The 22,194-nt window shown below is 39.9% G+C and overlaps 1 protein-coding gene across 1 annotated transcript in view; it reads right to left on the bottom strand.

The window, feature by feature from the left end:
* Positions 1–22,194, bottom strand: part of LOC131125739 (glypican-1-like) — a 92,469-nt gene that overhangs the window by 28,936 nt on the left and 41,339 nt on the right. The window contains exon 2 of the mRNA XM_058067570.1: positions 6,467–6,625. Coding sequence (XP_057923553.1) covers positions 6,467–6,625 — 159 coding nt within the window. The remainder of the gene's footprint in view (positions 1–6,466; positions 6,626–22,194) is intronic.

Genomic DNA, 22,194 nt, shown 5'->3' with positions numbered 1-22,194 from the left:
GAGTGTGAATGGTTGTTTGTCTATATGTGCCCTGTGATTGGCTGGCAACCAGTCCAGGATTTCCCCTGCCTCTCACCCGAAGATGGCTGGGATAGGCTCCAGCATGCCCTTAGTGAGGATAAGCGGCATAGAAACAAAATGGATGGATGGATGGATAAACCCAGACACTTGATCTCAAACGTGTTTTATGTTTGTTTTTTTTACATGATAGGAAAAAAGAGATGATGACATAACTGCACACTAACTTTTAAAGCACTTTTAAGCCATACAGTAGAAAGGTCCACAAGGTGGCAGAAGTGTATTTGATAAGAGCTCGGCATGGATCATTTGCATGTAAAAACACATGCACACACACAGTTAATGATAAAGTACAACAGTCAAGCAGGTCGAATAAACACACATGATTCACGATAACCATAGCAAAGAACACAAGATACACTAACCTAAACATTATACTGTAACTTTAAATTTATTTACATTATAGTCATCAAGTTGTTTTTAAAGCATACAAAAAGATTCTTTGATCTTCTGGACAATTATTATTCTGTCCCTTGTGGTGTTTATGACAACTGCACTGTATGTGAGTGATGGAGTGAGTGAGAATCATGGCGCCATTGGAGTGATGCTCTCCAGCTGTCATGGCAAGGACAGGAAACATTTGACTGTGTTTGCTCCTCAAAGTCCCTCTCCCTCTCCTCTTTAGGAGAGGCTCTGAGCTTCGCATAAATGAATAAATCATGTGTGGTCATCTAGAAAGGAGTGTGAAATTCAACTATGTGACAGATGACCTGCCTTGAGCTGAAATGAGGGGAACACAGTGGCCAGTGCGCCTTTGGCTGATCACTGAACACGGTGTGCCAATGTGCAGTTTGTGTTGCATTATGATTTATGATTTATTCCAAGATGAACAATTAGCAAGTCGTTTCAAACAATAACAAAGTCATGCCACTATTACAGTGCAGTGAATTATAGTCAAACACTGCTGAGACCATTCGGGTTTGAAACATAACTAAACTTTTCATGGAAGAGTTTAATGGGCGTTTACAGAAATGAATTGAATATTGGCAGGTTTGCAAATTAGGTTCATGTTGAAATTCATGTTTCTCGAAATCAAATGTTACTCCATTGTGCCGGCAGCACTCGTGCAGACTATAAAAACATACAGGAGGGTCTTCTGGTTATGCCATTCCGTGTTGCAACATTTTGTGGTTACAAAGATGTTCCCATAAATGAATTAAAATCTCTATTTTGGTCTATTTGGTTTGGATCTAATTAGAACACGCCTGTGGGATGCAGTGTGTTCCTCAACTCGCACACCATGGATGAATACAGTGTGTGCCTCCTGCGCAGCTACACGGAGTAAGGATAACCATGCGGGCACAGGAAAAATGAAGTGAAAGTGAAGTAGACATTGTTCAATGCTCAGTGGAGAAATCGACATTGGCTGCATTCCTGTTCCAAGCTGCTTCAACACCTGAACCTTCATGAAAGATGCTCTTGGACTATGAAATGGACAGTAGTAACTAGGCAGTGTAGCGGTCTCATTAATGAGCCTGTCTCTCTCTCCTTGAACGGCCCTTCCAGTGTGTAAGACAACCACTCAAAACTCAACTTGCATCACACTTTATGAATGGAACTCATTCGTAACTCGAGGACTAACTTTGTGTATTATTCTGGGTGCTGGTTGGGCATAATTTGTGGTACAGGTCTTGTATCGGATCTCATGCAGGTGTACCTAATAGAGTGGCAGGTGTATACACAAACACCCCTGCAGTCCAGATGTCGATAACAGCTCTGATGGGGGTTTCTTAGCACCTGTTTAGTTTCCTGGCTGCCATCCAGCACAGAGCTCCACTTCTATTCCATCACACTGAATGTCCCCTTTGACCTTTATCTACAATTTGGAAGCATACCCCCTTTTTCTTACGTACTCATCTCGTTTGTCCTCTCATTTACCCCTTTGCATTTTTCTCCTCCGCATCATATACCGCTGCTTTAAACACTACGACTGCAAACAAAAAGACCATTTTCACTCACTCACATTTGCATGCAGTCAAATTACAACCTGACAAACACATAAAGCCACATCAGCATGCTCGCATATATGGTGTGCATATAGTTGCAAGACCCAGATCCTCCATATGTGCACGCTGGTCCTCTAATCTGTGGCCTGGCGGCTTGCTTGGGACCTCTTCCAAAGTCAGTGGACCTAAAAAGGTCTAGGCTGCCTGGGCTGGAAGAGTAACACCCTACACTTAAGTCACATGGCGCTAGCTAGTCCACACCCTGCTAAACATAGCCAGATGTGTCAGGACTGGTAGCGTGCTATGTTGTCACTGTTGCAGCCATTTGGACACAAGGGGAAGTGGTTGGATGAAAACTTTTCCCCTTTTTGTGTAACCATACTAATAAAAATGACACAAGGAAGGGAGACCTAATTTCATAAAACAGGATGTCCTTATTAAGTCGGCTGTAATTTAAATATATTAATTAGGTTGCAACAAATGTGGCCCATGTTTAATCTGTTCTTGAGGATGTAGTCAACAACAGACGTTTTTTTAGACCTTGAGGTCCTATAAACTTCCTCCCAACCCTCCTTTAGTGCTGTCGTCCCATCTGATGTTGAGGGAAGGGTGCACAAAAAGAAGGGAAATAGACAGCTGAGCCAAGAGAGGAGGGGCAAGTTTATAATACAAGTAGGATTAAATGGGCTCAACGAGTCTTCCTTTTTATTTAATTGAGAGTTTATGAAGTGAATATTCATGAACTAAATAGAAAACCCCATTATGAGGCAACAGAAGACACCATTCCCTCCAAACGTTAACAATGTGAAACCATGAAATGTTTGGAAGATGGAGCTCAGTGGCGCCTAATAGTGTATATGTGTCTTCTGCATTGTTTACCGGCCCTGCTTTTGCAAAATGGGGTGTTATCCTCCAAATGGGAAAGGTCAGGAACTGCCGGATGACACTTAACTAACTTGGATGGAATGTGTATGCCTTGCAAAGCTTTGAGCATTTGTGTATTTTGGCCCAACTGGTGTATTCCTCTGCAACAGCATCCACAATAAAAAAAAAGAAGTGAGACAACCAGAATGAACGACTCGGAGCAATAGAAGAAAAGTAAGCAAACGTCACTCAGCCACTAATCATGGTGAGCGCTAAAGGTCAGGCGAAGTAGCAAAGCTCCCAGGCATTATCTGACAGATCTATTGTCACCCGCTGGCTGAAGCAGATCCAGTGGAGCAAAGAGACGACTCTCTATCACCATAGGCGCACAATGCCTTGGAATGTCCATGCCTCAATCCCGGCAACTTTCCATAGCGAAGGTCAACACGAGGAATAGGGTACCATGACATGGCTATTTGAATTAGAATCTATTGATCTTCTATTGAAAATACAACATACATCAACTGGAGGGGTCAATAAAGCATCACTTTGTATAATACGCAGATTCTTTAGCATATTTAGTGCTGTTGATCAACAAACATGGCTTTTCTCGGATCAGCTCTTCTCACTTCTATTTAGAGTGGTACGTTCTTCAAAATAGCAAGAAACTATTAAAAAAAAACACTAAAATGTCACACTGCATTGAATGCATGGTGTGTTAACAAAGGAGAACAGTATCTGCAAGTGGCCATTGGTAAAGAGACATACTTTACCCAAGAAGACACTGAAGGCAACACAAGAGGGGGACTTTGACACCATTTGTTTTGCTTTTATGACAGTTCAAATGTCTAAACAACGGCAGTACATCAGAACATAAACAATCCAAAAATGGGTTGTTTTACATCAAAATAACAACTTATTTACTATTACAACACCATGAACTACCTTCACATTTTGAACTAAACTGTGTGTACACATGCATGTGTGCGTGTGCATGTGTAAAAATGGCCCGACAATATGCAATCTTCTACACGCTACACTACTCCATGTTCTCTGACTTCCTCGTTGAGTGTGTATTTCCATACAAAACATTTGTCTTCTGTATCTGTGTCTCTCACACCAACTACCCACATTTCCTCCTTCACTTCATCCATAAACCTCCTCTTTGGTCTTCCTCTACACCTCCTGGCAGCTCTAAACGCAGCATCCTTCTACCAATATATTCACTATCTCTCCGCTGGACATGTCCAAACCATGTCAGTCTGGGCTCTCTGACTTTATCTCCTGATCCCGATCCTATCCATCCTGGTCACTCCCAAGGAGAACCTCAGCATCCTCATCTCTGCTACCTCCAGTTCTGCTTCCTGTCTTTTCCTCAGTGGCACTGTCTCTAGACCAGGGGTCTCAAACTCAATTTACTTGGGGGCCACTGGAGCTAGGGTCTGGGCGAGACTGGCCCGCATCAGGTTTTCAAAAAAAAAAAAACGCATTCATTAAAAACAGACTAATGAATAAACTTTGCTTTGGTTTAGATTTTCTACAAGAAAAGCTCTGATAAAACATTCCACTGTTCTCAAATATCTTACTTTTTATTTTTCTACACAAAATAAGATGAAAAATAAATAAACAAATCAAGAATAAAGAAAATCAATCAATCAGTAATAAATAAATAAAGATAATAATAATAAAATTAAAAATAATAACAACTTAAGAAACCACATATAGTTGGTGCGTAGACATTATTTTTTCAGATTAAAATGAATTGAATGAATATTACAGCCCTGTAGACATGACAAAACACGACTATAGTCACATTTATACTCTTTTTATTTACAACATATTGCGCAACTGCAGGGTCTTGAGACACATGCTAACTCACAAACTAGAGAGCTAGCGACCTAAACGGTAGCCTTCAAGTTATTTCCTTTAAACTTAAATAGCCAAAAACTTACCACTTCCACTCAGATAGGGAGGATTAATAACTATTAACAGATTAATAACTATTAACAGTTATTTAACCTTTAACATGAACATTAATCAAATGTAATAATTTTTTCTGGGTACATGATACCATACAGCATCCATATCAAACTTGCGTGGGCCGCACTAACATTAAACTTTCATATCAAGGCGGAGGCCTCAAATTAGTGTCCTGCGGGCCACATTTGGCCGCGTGTTTGCTCTAGAACAGGGGTGCTCATTAAGTCGATCGCGATCTACCGGTCGATCGCGGAGGTGGTACTGGTCGATCGCTGGTCGATCGCGGCGTGACATTAAAAAAATATCATCCCAGCATCAATGCTGTCACTTGATTGATATACAGGGCAGCCATTCAGGTGACAACTGAATGTTGCCCTTCCGGCGACCAATCAAATCAAACAACGTCTCTAAGTGCAGCAGAACTTACGATGTCAGCCTATCATCCATCCCCGTTACTTGATTGACATACAGGACAACCAGTCAGATGACAACTGAATTTTGACCTTTAGGTCACCGCTCATGCGTAAACAACGATGCAAAGTGCTAAGCTAGTCGGCGAATTGCGAGATTTTAAGCCCTCGCTAAAGTTTATGGTCACTAAAATGAGTGAAGGAGCTGGACCAAGTAAAAAGGCAAAAACTGGACCAAGTAAAAAGGCAAAAAACATATCACTTCCATACGGATATGGAATATTATACGGATATTATGATACGGATATTATCCATGACTGATAAACATTTGGAAGTGTGCTTGAGGCTGGCTATCAGCAGCTACTGTCCGGACTATGCATCCCTGGCTGATTCAATTCAGTGCAAGTCATCAAAGTAAACTCAGGTAATTACAAAAAATGTTAATAGTTAATTATGTGTGTTTTGCAATATTGGCTCATTTGGTTATGTAAGGTACATCAACATACATTGTACGTACAAATAATCCTCAATACATTTGAAAATAAATAGATGTTTTGCATTTTTGTAGTGGGTAGATCATTTTGACTCGGTCATTTTAAAAGTAGCTCGCATGCTGAAAAAGTGTGAGCACCCCTGCTTTAGACCAAACAACATGGCTGGTCTCACCACAGTTTTGTATACCTTTCCTTTCATTTTAGCTGAAACTCTTCTATCACATATCATGCCTGACACCCACAAAATGTAAACAACGTATATACCTATTTGGGATCCAGTGTTCGGGTTCCTAAGAATGTATAAATATGTATTTGGTATTGAATAAGAAAAAGTTCAACTTCTTAGCATCTATACATGGGTAGGTTTACAAAATGTAAAACATCAAAGTGCCACGTCCATCCTTTGATTTTTCAGTATGCGGCCTTCAATGGAAAAGGTTTGGACACCACTGGCTTAAACAATTCTGACCGCATCACCGCAAAGATAAAAGCATGATAAAGGATCAATACCTTCTGTTTGTATGATATATCACTTTGCACTAACCTCTTGCCATTTGTCATGTTTGTGCTTTGGCATGTTTGTCTGTCATCTGATAGATATGTTGATAGATCGATATATAGATACTTTATTCATCTCCAAGAGAAATTCACAACACAACTACCATAGGATTGCAAACAGGTTTTAAAAACTCACCATCAAAGGCCTTGTACTGTCCTGTGAGGGAGACCTGTAAAGTCCGTCCGGCCTCTTTCAGGAGTCCCTCCATCTCCCCTCGGCTCAGCAGGGCCAGGTTGTCCTCCATGTCGCTGGTGCAGCAGGTGTAACCCTGGGGACAGATGTGCAGGTGCTCGCCTAAAAAAGGTGGAAGCACAGAGGAAAAAACAGAGAGCGAGAGACAGACAGAGAGAGAGAAATACAAGCAGAGACACAGCATTAGTGAAACTGGCACTGTCATTTATGTCAACACTTGGCTCCACAACTTCTCTGCTGCTGTATAATCATCTGAAGAGCGAGCATGTATATGACAAGTCGGATAAGCTGCAGTGGCTGTGTTGGCATTCAAGGAGGCGTGGGCTCACTTGTCTGATTACCTGGTGAGATACAGACAAGTCGTTGGCAGCTACATGTAGCAATACAAGAAAAAGCATGTGTGTAAGTATGAGCAAACAGCCTGTCGAGGGGGACTGCCGCGCTCTGCATGTCAAGCTGCCGTGCAAATCTGAACAAAACGGTATAAGACGCAAATTGCACTTCAACCTAACAGGACCTTTGGCAGGATAAAAAATGTGGGTGACATTCAATTTACATTTTTACTTCATATACACTCTTATTTTCAATCACTACTAACAGTTCATTTATCGCAGTTTTCATTTAACTATGTTTATCAATATGGATAACAGTGTGCAGTGGCTTAAAACTATATTGTACAACACTGTAAGGCTGAAACTAATAAAGGCTGGCGTCCTTCAACGTATGCAAGAAGCTGCCACAGATCTTCTACCAGACTGGTAACAAGTGCCTTCCTGTGTACAGTGGTGTGGGGACGCCACACGCCTGGACAAATTGGTGATGTAAGTAGGCTGTGTCATTGGCACTGAGCTGGACAGCCTGACATCTGTGGTACAGTAAAGGACACTGAGGAGGCTCATTTCCATCAATGCAAAGCAACAAAAGAGCAATTTCAGTGGCAGATTACTATCACTGCTATCTATCTAAGTATCTATCAAAGTATCTGTCTATCATCTGTCTGTCTATGTATCTGACATTCGTCCATCTAGCTACATTGATCGAGTAATCGGTTAGGCCTGGTTACAAAAAATCTATCTATCAATGGATCGGATCGTCTATCCAGATTAATTGAGTCATCGGTTAGGCATGGTAAGGAATATAAACCCAACATGAACTGGGATATTGGGGTAGGTTGGTGGAAATAACTATGTAGTTTAACCTATAGCAAGGATCTTGAATACAGTTTAAAACTATATTGCTGCATATTTTGGGTCAAACAACAAGACTTCCTAGTGGCCACTGAGACCACATTGAAGTTGCTACTTTGCATGGACAGTTTCTATGGCAACCATAATATATTATTGCACAGGTGTACGTAATAAAGTGTATGGTGATTATATGAACATATGGCACACACATTGCTGAAATCATTTTCTGGGTGGAGAATAGAATGCACGCATGCATTTCCAAACTGTGAAAAGCTTGCATCATACATCTAAAAAAAAAAAAATCCTGCATCTGTTAAATGAGGATAAAGTTCTCATTAACTTTGGAGCAGCAAAAACACCCTGAGTGACTGTAAATCACTCAGCCCATTCCAATTGCCTGACTTAGCTACCATATTATACTATTTTTCAACAATCTTTAATAAGTCACAGAGGTTCCACAAGTGTATTTGAAGTGTGTTAGCCAAAACCCTGCGTTGGTGTCGAAATTTTGACAGTTTGAAAGTTATGTTAGTAAGCCCAACAAGGAACACACCATTTTGTGTGACTGTAGCTTTAATTGTAATGACCTGTATTTGTCCACATAGGTGCTCCAAAAGCTTTGTTTTGTATGTGTGTGTGTGTGAAACTGCAAGAATTTACATTTTGCACTGTTTTTTGAGTAAGCAGTTTATTGCAAACAAATAGGCTGTTCATGAGCTGATCACAAGTTTAAGTCTATTGTCTTTAAAAGCCAAAATATTGGAAAACGTGGATTCAATGTCATTTTCCGTCAGGTATTCACACTGTCATGATGTCTTGATGGCAAAGGCAAAAAAACGCTTTCTCTCGGCACGGTCGGATTGTACGGCTGCATAAGCAAGGCCGAAGGTCAAGGTGCAGTAAGACAGTTATTGTACATTTCCTACAAGATCATGAGGGTTATGAAACCAAAAAGTCAAATGGTAGACTGGCTGTCTGTCAGGATACAGACCCTTGGCCGAAATGAAGGTTGGCCGAGAACCATGAAATGACATCCGCGAGACAACGGTTTAGAAGACAAAAAACGTCTTCAAAGACCTAGTCTCTTTCAATGCCACAAAATCTCTTTGCACGAGATCACCAAACATGGGACACTGAAAGGTGAAAGAAAATGGTATTATCTGATAAGAATGAAAACCTTGGCAGTCCTGATGGCTTCCAACTTCATGGTCATGACAAATGGATCCCAAGTGAGATGTTTTCCAGTGGAACCTTGGATAGCATGCTTTTGGTTGCATTTGAAAATTTATTCCATGATTCTGCTTCGTGTTGTGTATATTTTAGGGTTAGCATACAATTGAGCAATCATGATCCGGGGTGTTTTTTCCTTCAATGGAACAATGGAGCTTCAGGTTGTGGAGGGGCGTCAAACTGCAGCTGGCTATATGGAAGTTTTGCAAGGGGTCTCTTTAATGGCCCTTCTGTGTGGAAATGATAGGAGTTCACAATGCCTGCCATAAAGTCATTCTTTTGGACGACCCTATGTGTTCTTCTGATCCAAATCCAATTGAGAACATTTGAGGATGCATGGCAAGCCAAGTTACTCATTACTCGAGGGGTGGTGTAGGTTTTTTTTAGTGATGGTCTCAAACTTTTGGTTCAGCTGATGAACATACCAAATTTATGACTATTTTTGTCTCATTCCCATTTCTTATTTTTGCATTTTGAATGTCAACCTAGGACCTCCTTAAAAGCTAACAGTGCAAAACGTAAATTCTTGCAATTTTTCAACTGGTCTTAAAATGTCATCATGAGTTCATACACATAGCAACAGTGGCGGAGCTACATGGTGGCTAATGGTAGATATGGCCACCATTGGACATTCTCCAGCCACGCCACTGGCTATGTCAACATTTCAGTTATGAATTTATTGCCAGCCCTATGTGAGTAATGGTCTCACCTTGGCTACTCCAATGAAAAATGTCTGGCTGCATCACTGTCTAGCGAGGTGGGGGGGGTCAAATGTGGTATCATGTCCATGACAAAGGGATTTTAGTTTAAGATGTTTCTCATGTTTGGTACAATTAACTCTAAGAAGATATATTACCAGGACATTAAAATGTATTTAAAAGTTGCCATTTTGAGGGAAAAATAAAACCAACATGATTGGCATGCAAGCGGTGTTTTGCAAATAGTGGTCAGGTCGCAGCATTTCCACCCTGATTAAGTTACTGCCTCTGCAGAAAAAGCTGACTGAATTTCATCATGTCTATTTTAGCACTGAAAGGCCCAACATTTATAAGCATTCAAAGGCTGTATTCCCCATTTCTCAATCTCCCCCGCTTGTTGTTACACACACTCATTGGCACACCTACTTTACCTCTTATAATAGTGGTACAATTATCACCCAGTGTGTAAGATGTACCCGCCTCCTCTTTGGACTTGAATATTTACCAGCTTGTCAATTAAAAGAAAGAACCCGCCCCTCCCCATTGAACTGACATGGCTCCAGTTCATAATCACTATGTTGTGCCATCTCAGCTGTATTTTATGCTCTGAGTGTGCGTGCGTGCGTGTGTGTGCGCCTCAATGATTTTGTGTCAGCCAAGTTCCCAGATAACTGCCCTTTAAGCGTCTCATCCGGGCCAACTTTAAATCGGAGCAATTAAAGGCAATTTTCTCCCCCTTGAACACCAAACGTGGAGTTTAGGCCGCCTTGGGATAAGGAAGGTGACATTGAGCATCTCTTAGCGCATACTCACTGGCCATGCTGTGACTCACAACCGAACCCCCCAGGGAGAGAGAGTTTGGACTTAAAGGGGGCTACTTGGGGAGAAAAAAAAATATCGAAATTGCTTGAGGAGGTTAAGTAGTAGAGATGAGAGCGCGGAGAAGTGGAGAAGAAAACAGGAGGAATGAAGAGAGAGATTTCTGTTAAAATAATATACAGTCTGCTTAGAGGTCAGCTATAATCTGTCACCCTCTGGGCTGCTTCTTTAAATGCCTGCACTGGTTTTAGGGTTTGTGTGTGTGTGTGTGTGTGTGTGTGTGTGTGTGTGTGTGTGTGTGTGTGTGTGTGTGTGCATGAGTATGACATATCAGTTTACCCCATTCCTCATTTTGAAAGAACATGCAAAGAAGACTCACAAGCACAGGTAAAGTACTAGCGGATGGTCTTCCTGTAAGAAGTCTTCAGGAGTAAAGGTCACATCAAGAATCAGAATGTTCCTGTTTAGTTGTTTAGCACACATAAATATTTTTTTAATTTTGGAATTTGTTGAGATGTAAAAGTGCAGTGCATAATATAGAAAGGTGAAATAACGCTTCCTGATTGATCTAACTCGAGCAAAAACTACTGCAAATTACAATATAAACAAACAAACATATTTTGAGCAAGTTAGCAAGTCAGTCATTTAGTTAATCATATGCTGTGGAACCTTGATTAGCATGATTTTGGTTAAAGTCTAAAGCAGGGGTCTCAAACTCAATTTACTTGGGGGCCACTGGAGCTAGGGTCTGGGCAAGGCTGGGCCGCATCAGGTTTTCAAAAAAAAAACAAAAAAAAACACATTTATTAAAAACAAAAAAATGAATAAACTTTGCTTTGGTTCCGATTTTCTACAAGAAAGGCTCTGATAAAACATTCCACTGTTCTCAAATATCTTACTTTTTATTTTTATCCACAAAATAAGATGAAAAATAAATAAACAAATCAAGAATAAAGAAAATCAATCAGTAATAAATAGATATAATAATAAAACGGCAAATAATAAAAACTCAAGAGACCACATATAGTTTTATTTTTTTTAGATTAAAATTAACAGTATTAACAGTTATTTAACCTTTAACATGAACATTAATCAAACGTAATATTTTTTTCTGGGTACATGATACCATACAGCATCCATATCAAACTTGCGCAGGCCGCACTTACATTAAACTTTCATACCAAGGCGGGGGCCTCAAACTAGTGTCCTGCGGGCCATGTGTTTGAGACCCCTGGTCTAAAGTGTATGCCACAATTTTGCCTCAGTTTGTGTATATTCTCAGGTTAGCGTACAATATAGCGCACGTTTTGTCATGTTATTAATATATACACAGTGAGTGCAACTGTGTTCTTAATTGATATTTTAAATTTAAAAAAAACCTTGTTGACAGCCTATTAGCTTGCCACTATATGGAAACAGGAACCGGAGGTCAGCTATGTCGCCCATTGATGATGACATGAAAAATGTGAACACAAACCACGTCTTTATTGCGTAGCCAAACATAATAACATTTCATTCATCATTTACTATATGTATTTAATGTGGAACCTTGGTTAGCGTCCGCCCTGGTTAGTGTATTTTCCAGTTAACATTGAATATTCACGTGTTATTAATAATAAATTTAGTGTTATTAATACACTGCCTGATTCCAGCTGTCCATGTAAGCATTTTATTAGCTAGCTAAACAAAAATCACAAACAGAACGGAAAGAGATCTTACCCGTCTGTGATCTCATCAGCAGTTGACTGTTAAAATTTTTAACAATTTTAACACAAAATTATACTTTTACATGCATAAAATAATTTGAAATGTACAGAATTGTTAATCAAATAGAAAAAAAAACATTTAAGGTTACTTCATTGAAGACACTCCCAAAGACACGATATGGCAGCGAGATAAACCATCATTTTAAAACTAATCCTACCAGTAGTAATATCGCAAATACCACAATAATTTGCCAAATAAGCAGTTTTTAAGCTAATACTTTACTGACTGAATAGTGCAGCTCATTAAAGAGCCAAAATCTGACCCCGTTACAAATTAAAAGATCTAAAATCGTGGGAAATGTGGAAAATGCTTGAGATGCTTGCACTCCCCAGAACCCCGACATGATGTGTTTTCTTTCCAAAGAGGCTGCTTTTAAAAGCATGTTTTCATTACATATTACCAATCCACTTCTCATACATTTGAGATTAGCTCGTTCTCGCCGTTTCCTGTCTTTATTGCCTCTAAATCATCTCTACAGTCTGAATAAACGCCATAGCAGGCATGATGGATGGGCAAAACATGCTCATAACACAAACACGCCTGACAAACACCCTGCATAAAAATTACAGTAGGAAGCCACTGCTGAGAACCACACGTAAATAACTGGCAGCTAATATAATGATCTATTCAAATATATTTCAATGAACAGGGAAGCTGTTCTGCTTTCATCAACCTCCTGCTGGGAGGCCAATCAGCATGGCGGCAGCAAGCCAATCACACAGGGCTCACCCACCCACCTAAACACTCCACCATGTGTGTGTGTGTGTGTGTGTGTGTGTGTGTGAGATGATTTAATTAGGGCTCATTCTCACTTGAAGCCCATACGGTAGATGTGCTCCAGCGCTCCTTCTTTTGACAGACATCGCCGCTAAACAGAGAACAATTCCTGAACCATCCGCTTATCGCTGTGCACCAGGGTAGAAGACTGCTATTAAGGAACAGTTAAGAGGAAGCATAAGGGTGAACACATGGGAGGGAATGAAGATGACAGCAAACATGCAGGGGGGGAAAAAAGCCATTGAATAGCCACTGTTCACTTTGTCTGAGAGATATTAATGGTGTTCATATTTTTTGTGGGAAAACCTACAAACAGTTAAGCACTATTTTACATTTGAAAAGAACTATTTTCCACTGTTTGTGACTGACGGTCCTAAAATTTGCATTGAGGGCGTATGAGCACATAAAGCATTATGAAATCACCCATTCAAATTCTATGCTCAAACACAAGGGTATTTTTTTAAACCTTCCAAAAACATCCATAAATCACATCCATTTTCTGACAGTGTGTTATTTGTTATTAGTATTTATTATTTTGGTTTCTTGTTCTGTTTTTGTATATTAGAAATATTTTGTTATAATCCTACACAATGGCATTAAAACAACACTTTATGTTTTATTTCTTTACAAAAAATCCATCCATCCATCCATATTCTGTACCGCTGTCGAAAGGTGGGGTACACCCTGGACTGGTCGCCAGCCAATCACAGGGCACATATAGACAAACAACCATTCACACTCACAATTAACCCAGCATGCCAATTAACCTAGCATGTTTTTGGAATGTGGGAGGAAACCGGAGTACCCGGAGAAAACGCATGCATGCACAGGGAGAACATAGACGCAGAGATGCCTGAGCGGGCAATCGAACCCGGGTATCCCAGCTGTATGGCCTGGGCCCTAACCACTCTAGCGCCGTGCAGCCTTACAAAAAATTTAACTGAACAATTTTGAGTTTTACCTTGTTGTGAGACAACAATCATTGCATTAATTCATAATATACCACAGTATAAAAATAAGCATATTAGTCTAATTCTAAGAGATTAGTAGCCTAATCCAGTCATTAGTGCAAGTGTGCAGCCAGTTTGACAATGAACAAAGATTAAAACATGGGATTATAGGGTTAACTAAAACAAAACAACATTATTTAATCACATTACATATAGTATGGAATTTCCGCTGTGACCACCTGACAATTATTCAACATTTAAATCTGTGTCTGTGCCCCAAACAACACTGAATGACCCCATTTGTGACCCACTACCAGACTAATGTAAGCCAGCCACATAAATAGCTTCCTCATGGCCGACAAGGTGGTAGCTAATTACACAGCCCGGCAATGACGCAGCAACTCTTCACTCATGATTTTTAGTCTGCAGTGCCAGCAGTTCAGGTTGACCCTATGTACTGGTAATAGAAGGGAGCAGACATGATGACATCCCACTGGGCTACATTTATAATCATTCCTCTATCACATTCACAGATTTTTCTCACCAAGGGATGTCGACATTATAGTTTTTTAACATCACCACTTGCTAGAATACAGTAAATGGTAGAATAATTGCTAAGGCATTTATTAATCTAAACTATTTAAAAGGAAATGTAGCTCTATAGAGTATAGAGTGGAGGGAGCCACATGCTGTGGCCAACACGGTGCACTGTAGTCGAACACGTGCTCTCAGCAGATCATGTGTTGCCATTGTTAATGTGATGGTGAGGGTGATTAAGGGTCACGATGACAAGTCCGGACATCTACCTATTTTGGACATCCGCATATCACTTGCTGATGCTGATGCTGGGTCCAAAGGTAACCTACCAAGGGCGGTTGGATTGCAAGGTTTAAACCAGGGGTCAGCAACCCACGGCTCCAGAGCCGCATGTGGCTCTTCAGCCTCTTTGTTGTGGCTCCCTTTGCATTCATTCATTCATTTTCTACCGCTTTTCCTCACAAGGGTCGCGGGGGTGCTGGAGCCTATCCCAGCTGTCTTTGGGCGAGAGGCGGGGTACACCCTGGACTGGTGGCCAGCCAATCACAGGGCACATATAGACAAACAACCATTCACACTCACATTCATACCTATGGACAATTTGGAGTGGCCAATTAACCTAGCATGTTTTTGGAATGTGGGAGGAAACCGGAGTACCCGGAGAAAACCCACGCATGCACAGGGAGAACATGCAAACTCCACACAGAGATGGCCGAGGGTGGGATTGAACTCGGGTCTCCTCGCTGTGAGGTCTGCGCACTAAACACTCGCCCGCCGTGCAGCCGCTTTGCAATGCTTGAAGATTTTTAAACACCCGAGTGGGGAAAATGCATGTCTTTGTAATCCAACTTTGTGTGAGACCATGAATGCATCCTGGCCGAGTTCTGACTGGTGATTGGATGAACAGACAGGATGCTATTCAGTTCTCTCTCACACAGGTAAACATGAAGGAAAATAAGTAATACTTTCCCAGAGCTATTTGACAATTCTAAAAAATAAATTTGAGATAATTTAAAAAAACTGCTGCATGGGAACCTGTTTGCGGCAGAGTAAACAAATCAAGTAAGTTCACACGTACATTTATGTAAGTTTATCTCCAATACTAGCAAGAGTACTCCAACTCGTCTTTTCTTATCTGAACTACTTTGATTCCCCCAAATTCCCTCCAATGTTATTTTAAACATACTATGTTTTGCGGCTCCAGGCTATTTTTCTTTAGTGGGCAAGGGGGTAAAATGGCTCTTTTCATAGTAAAGGTTGCCGACCCCTGGTTTAAACTGTGTAAAGCAGGGGTCTCAAACTCAATTTGCCTGGGGGCCACTGGAGCTAGGGTCTGGGTGAGACTGGGCCGCATCAGGTTTAAAAAAAAAAAATGCATTTATTAAAAACAGAAAAATGAATAAACTTTGCTTTGGTTCCGATTTTCTACAAGAAAAGCTCTGATAAAACATTCCACTGTTCTCAAATATCTTAATTTTTATTTTTCTACACAAAATAAGATGAAAAATAAATGAATGAACAAATCAAGAATAAAGAAAATCAATCAGTAATAAATAAATATAATAATATAAATAATAATAAAATGGCAAATAATAAAAACTTAAGAAACCACATATAGTTGGTGGATAGACAAATTATTTTCTGATTAAAATGAACAAAGCATTATTAGAGCCCTGTAGACATGACAAAACACGACTATAGTCACATTTATACTGTTTTTATTTACAACATATTGCGCAACTGCAGGGTCTTGAGACATATGCTAACTCGCAAACTAGAGCGCTAGCAACCTAAACGGTAGCCTTCAAGTTATTTCCTTTAAACTTAAATAGCCAAAAACTTACCACTTCCACACAGATAGGGAGGATAACTGTTAACAGTTATTTAACCTTTAACATGAACATTAATCAAACGTAATAATTTTTTCTGGGTACATGATACCATACAGCATCCATATCAAACTTGCGCGGGGGCCTCAAACTAGTGTCCTGCGGGCCACATTTGGCCCGCGGGCCGCGGGTTTGAGACCCCTGGTGTAAAGCATGTAATGTGCATTTCCAATAAGGCCTAGTTGGCTGCTACTTTCATTTATTATCATTCATAGTAGTTGACATAATTCACAGTCTGATTGGCTTGTGGCTGCCCTGTTGCTGCAAGAGAAATCTTGTCACGTTTTAATCTTGCGAGATTTTGTGACACCCCAACGAGTCTGAGTCAAGAAACCAAAACAGAAAATACCTGGCATTATCTACTGCAAAAACACAAAATAAGAAGCCCACTGAAGAATGTCTTTAACGCTTAATAAAAGCAAGAACTGTAAATGCATTTCGAAATTCTAAGTGCAGGTGTAACCGCAAGTCCATAAAAGGTTCAGGAGAAAAGAGTCAAACTGGAAATTGCTGCCAGTTTTTATCATCACCCATAACAACAAATGTAAAACAGATGCCGACATATCCGACTTCAGAGCCAGTGTGACAGTGTCAGCATTAGCAAGGAAATGGATTTGACATGGTGAAGTCTCTTGTTTCACACATTTAATGTATGTATTAAACATGCCAAGCACAAACTGCGTGCGTGTGTGGGAACTAGACAGATACAGGAAAGGGTTTTGCCAACATACTTGCAGTAAAATCATGCAGTTGGTAGTTATTAGTAACCCACTTGAAATGACGCCTATCACAATACCCATTAGGGAAATAGGTGATAATTGACAAAGGGGAAAAAAGCTGGACAGAAATTGTATCAGATCATTTTGAAAGGGAAAATACTTTAAACGGTGATTTCCATCAGGAAAACCTTTCACCTTCACTGTCTTTAATGAAGAGATGTGAACAAATTCTTATTAAAAGTCCTGCTATATTAGTATTGATTAATTCATATATTCTAGGCCATGTTGTTTGGGATGATAAGCATGAAGCCATATTAATGTTTTATTTCTCTACAAGTACTTTGTGATGTTCTCTACTTTTATCGCTGGGACACAGCCAACAAACACATAAACAGTGTTTACCACAAAGAGTGCCAGATGCTTGCAGTGGTGGAAACAACCTGCCTCATCCACTTAAGCAGGTCCGGTCACAGCTCTGTAAACGAGACCGATGGCTACGCGTTCCAACACACCCCACCTGGCAATTAAGCCAGGCTTAGCCTTTTTTTTTTTTTTTTTAACCCAATCATGTTTGTTCACTATTCTGCACTAGAATGTAGTTTATACAAGAATCTAGTTACACCCTTTTCCTGCAGGTTGGAGACAAGTCCTAACTTGAGTTTGTCCGTGTGTCAGCTCATTGAATCATGCACGGAATGGAAAATGTCAGGGCACAGTCGTTTTGGGGGAAAAAACAGTGAACAATGTCAAAGTAAGGGAGTAACTTGGGAGAGGCTGACCTCATTTTTGAATCCGAAGGACTGGGTGTGTTGTATTGCTGTATTTGTGTGTGGGGAAGATGGGATTTCCAGTGGTGACCGAGCAAAAGTTTTTGACAGGAAAAACACATGTTCTGTCACACCATGCACAACTGACAGACAAATACCACAGAAAACTGGTAAAATCGAAGAGCTTTGACTAGAAAAAATATTGAAATATACGATGTTCAGTACAGTCACATCACACAAGAATGGTGGCGTCCATAGAGACACAATAAAAGATTAGAATAAACTATATTTATTTGTATTTTTCTGGCTATACAAACGACCAATCCTGAAGACAGCTGGGGTAGGCTCCAGCATGCCTGCAACACTAATGAGGATAAGCGGTATAGAAAATGAATGGATGGATATAGAAAATATTGCCAGCTGATTTAGCATACGTCACTGTACACTCTTAACATGAAGTAATGTAAATGGTAATGGTAATGGTTTTATTTCATTTGAACACACATCAGATTACAATTGAGTGCATCACATAATCAGTTCACAGTTCCACGTGTCCAAAAGGAGTAGGAAGAAGCAAAGCTTATTAAATCCTACCCCTCCATATGGTACTTTTACAATCACTAACTGTTACATTTGTTCACTTCCTGCTTTCCATAATATAGTTTAAGGTTTTTTTTTTTGTTTTTTTTAATAATGTACCTCGTACCAAAGTACAAGGTGATATGAGCATCCAATGCCATAATAGGTACCATAGTAAGTGTCAATATAGTGATATATATAGCACATCATGACTGGTTCAAGACTCTTCATCCTTGTATTTAGCAAACATCAACTGCTTGTATTGTTTCTTGAATTGGCTCATCGTTGTGCATTGTTTGATTTCCTTACTCAATCCATTCCATAGTTTGATTCCACATACTGAAATGCTATGGCTAGCATAACGTAGTCCTAGCATAGAAGTGTTTCAAATGTACTTCTTCCCCAAGATCATATTTCTCCTCTCTTGTAAAGAAGTATTGGATGACATTTTTTGGTAATTGGTTATTTTTAGCCTTATGCATTATTTTAGCAATTTGAATATGAACTATATTAGCAAGTTGAAGTATTTGTGATTTTAGAAATAAGGAGTATGTTCTCTGTAGGCGGCATTATGAATTATCCTTACTGACTTTTTTTGCAGTACATTTAGCGAGTGAAGATTGCTTTTATAGTTATTACCCCATATTTCCACATAAATATAAATACTTGCTATCTATTGTCTGCCATGGTTTTGACCTCGTAACAGCAACACAACAAACATAGTTATAGTTACAGCACAACTAACAAGACATTATGTCCCACTCTTTTAATGACTCAATTAAGAAGTAAATCATCATGCTATTTGTTAATGGATGTGTCCAACATCCTTAATAACACTATTTTCCGCATTCTGGTATTCAGGTAGAATCAGAGCTTTATGAAAATTGCAAACGCATTACTGATTTAAAAAACACTTCCGTTAATAAGATGTGATTTAATGGCCACTGTGTTTCTGCAATGATGGAGGCTTGAAAATAGAGGCTGAATGTATGCAAGACTGAAGGAGAAGGTTCTTTTTTTGTGGCTTGACTCCATTCCAAGCAAAGCCTCTTTTTGTGGCAGTCTTGTCTCCCGATGGTGACGAAGCAAACAAAGCAGTCAAGCTTGCTGCTCTATGCACCTCTGCAGAACAGAAGCTGACCTGCTGTTGTCAGGGCCAGTCAAGGAAACAAGAGCGCCGACACATTCAGGCACGACCGAGTAGTCGCACTGAGAAAGATGTGTGCAGGAGAGGAATGTGAAGGGTGCTGTGAAAAAGGCAACAGCAGCGGATGCAGCGAGGTTCACACAGAAGGAAACAATGATGGTCTCAAGACGGCAGGAGCAACGGGAAATATAGAAAAAATCCAGTCAACCAATCATAATTACATTAAAAAAGACATGTATAACATTTTAAATGTATGTTGAGTCATTTAACGTCATCATTCACAATAAGTCACAAAAACAACATTTCAGTTATGGTACAGATTCTTGTCCATTCCTACACCGTTTCTACATAATTGGTTTTACCATAATTGGTCTTCTGGTCAAAAATACAGTAAAAGGCAATTCAAGTGACAATGTGTACAAACTTTACACACATAATCCTTTTCATGCCACACTGACAACTCTATTTGTTGCTATGGAAACCCAATATCACCTATTTTAATAACTGGAATGCCACTTTTCCACTTCAAAACAGTAGCACAGGAGATTGTAAAAATGACACAAACTAACAAACAGTCGTTTCCTGTATTACCTCTGGATATGTGGTACAATTAGGAGCTACATTACATTCAATAGGAGACTGAGGGCAGCAGGAAATTTGGCCACTGCAGTAAAGTTGAGACTGTGGACTACGATACTGCAGCGTTTAGCGTTAAGCCACACAAACATGATTATATGTCATTTATCACGTAAGAGAACAGTTGCTGAAATGATGAATCAGCTCGACCAATGAGTGATCACCCATGCAGTTGAGCTGATTCATCATTCCAGCCAGATCACCTGCAGCACTAGCATTGGGCTAACTTTGCTATTCAGAATTGTGCCTGTCTAAACCAATTAATTTAATGTATATTTTGCATTATTTTATAGGATTATGATTAGATCTGTGAAAGCATTTGTTAATGGATGAACTCCACTGCTTTTTATTAGTCAAAAGATATGTCTGTTTAAGCAAATGTTATGTATATTTTGTCAAAATTAAGCATTTTGGTACAGTTTTGTGGTGTTCGGTGAGAAACACAAGCACCAGACACAATCATTGCTAATAATAATCCATAAAAACAAAATGGGTTACTGTTCAAGCATTTTCTCACACCAAGCTGAAACCAATCTCTGAACCTCCAATGTCACTTCCTGTGCACCTCTCACTCAGCTTCCCCAGGTAACAAATTTATAGTAACACACAAAAGAGCCAGTCTTATTTGCATATGTCTTAATGGGCATATTCTTATTATGTCTACTATATTGGGTAATATGAGTCTAATGGTGACTATATTGGTATTAGTTCATGTCTCTTGGGCTCTAATAATGTTAAAAACCATATTTAGAAGTTTACCCCTCACTTTATGAGTGCTATATGAGAAATTGGTACGCCACTGACCTGTACTGAATAAATCTAATTACAAATACATGTACCATTACACCCTAATTTTAAATAACATGATAATACTTGCGCAATATCCAATCCAAGTTTCCAATCTTTGCACACAAATCAGTGGTGATCTGCTTCAAAAAGGAGACAAATGGTGCATAATGGTGTATAATCAAAGTCTTGAATTCTATTGCGTATTCTGGCTTGGTTGCCTTTGCAAAGTTGAAGCTTCAATTCAATCAGAGCTGCTTTAATCCACATTAATCAGTGTTAAATGCTGGACCGGACTCGACTAGAGAGAATATCGAGGAAAGTAAGACAAACATTCTCAGTCTCAGTCAAGCGTTCATAGCGACGTCGCTTTTTGATCCTTCGATGTCCGCTCTTCCTATCATTGTGAAGCAGAATTCACCAAGCGTTGGATTGTTCACCCACTAATAGGGAACGTGAGCTGGGGTTAGACCGTCGTGAGACAGGTTAGTTTTACCCTACTGATGATGTGTCGTTGCAACAGAAAGCCAAGCGTTTCGGTCTTAGTTCACTCATCCCTCCACACCGTCTCTTCGTCGCCCGCCCCACTTTCCCACCGTACCTCCCTACGCCCCTGGCCGGGAATCTGTACTTCTGAGGAGCAGATCCACACTTGCCCAGATCCTTAAGCATCGGCATATTTTATTTATGGCTGGAGCAACACAACAAGCTTTAAAACCTGGGGGTATACTATTTTTTTTTAATTATATACAGTCGTGTACAATATAAATCATGATAAGTGATATTATTATGTGACACTGCAGTTATAACTTTGTGGAGTGGGCGCTTATTTTACACCTGTTTGATCATAAATTAACAAAGTACCAGTAGCAACACTTTAAGAGGAGGTGATTAAAGCGAGATGGAAATGAACAACAACACTATGATTATGCTCTCAAACTTGTCTCATAATCAGTGAGTCACATCAGAAGTCAGATCTGAAAGAGTGCCTGACACAAGGAGTGCAGTGTTGTGCCAATGCGAGTGCGTGCCAAGATGTCTATTTTGAAGTCAGGTCAGGACAGGCTCGTACTTTGCGCCTTTCTTTTGTCACCGTGAGTCAGTGAGGTGTCTTGTCAACAAGACAAATACATGCTGATGACATACAGGCGAGGCAGAAATGCTAAAAGGCCAACAAACAAAA

This window comes from Doryrhamphus excisus, chromosome 3 (assembly GCF_030265055.1).
Source record: "Doryrhamphus excisus isolate RoL2022-K1 chromosome 3, RoL_Dexc_1.0, whole genome shotgun sequence".
Taxonomy (NCBI): Eukaryota; Metazoa; Chordata; class Actinopteri; order Syngnathiformes; family Syngnathidae; genus Doryrhamphus; species Doryrhamphus excisus.
This window is presented reverse-complemented; position numbering and strand designations above follow the sequence as displayed.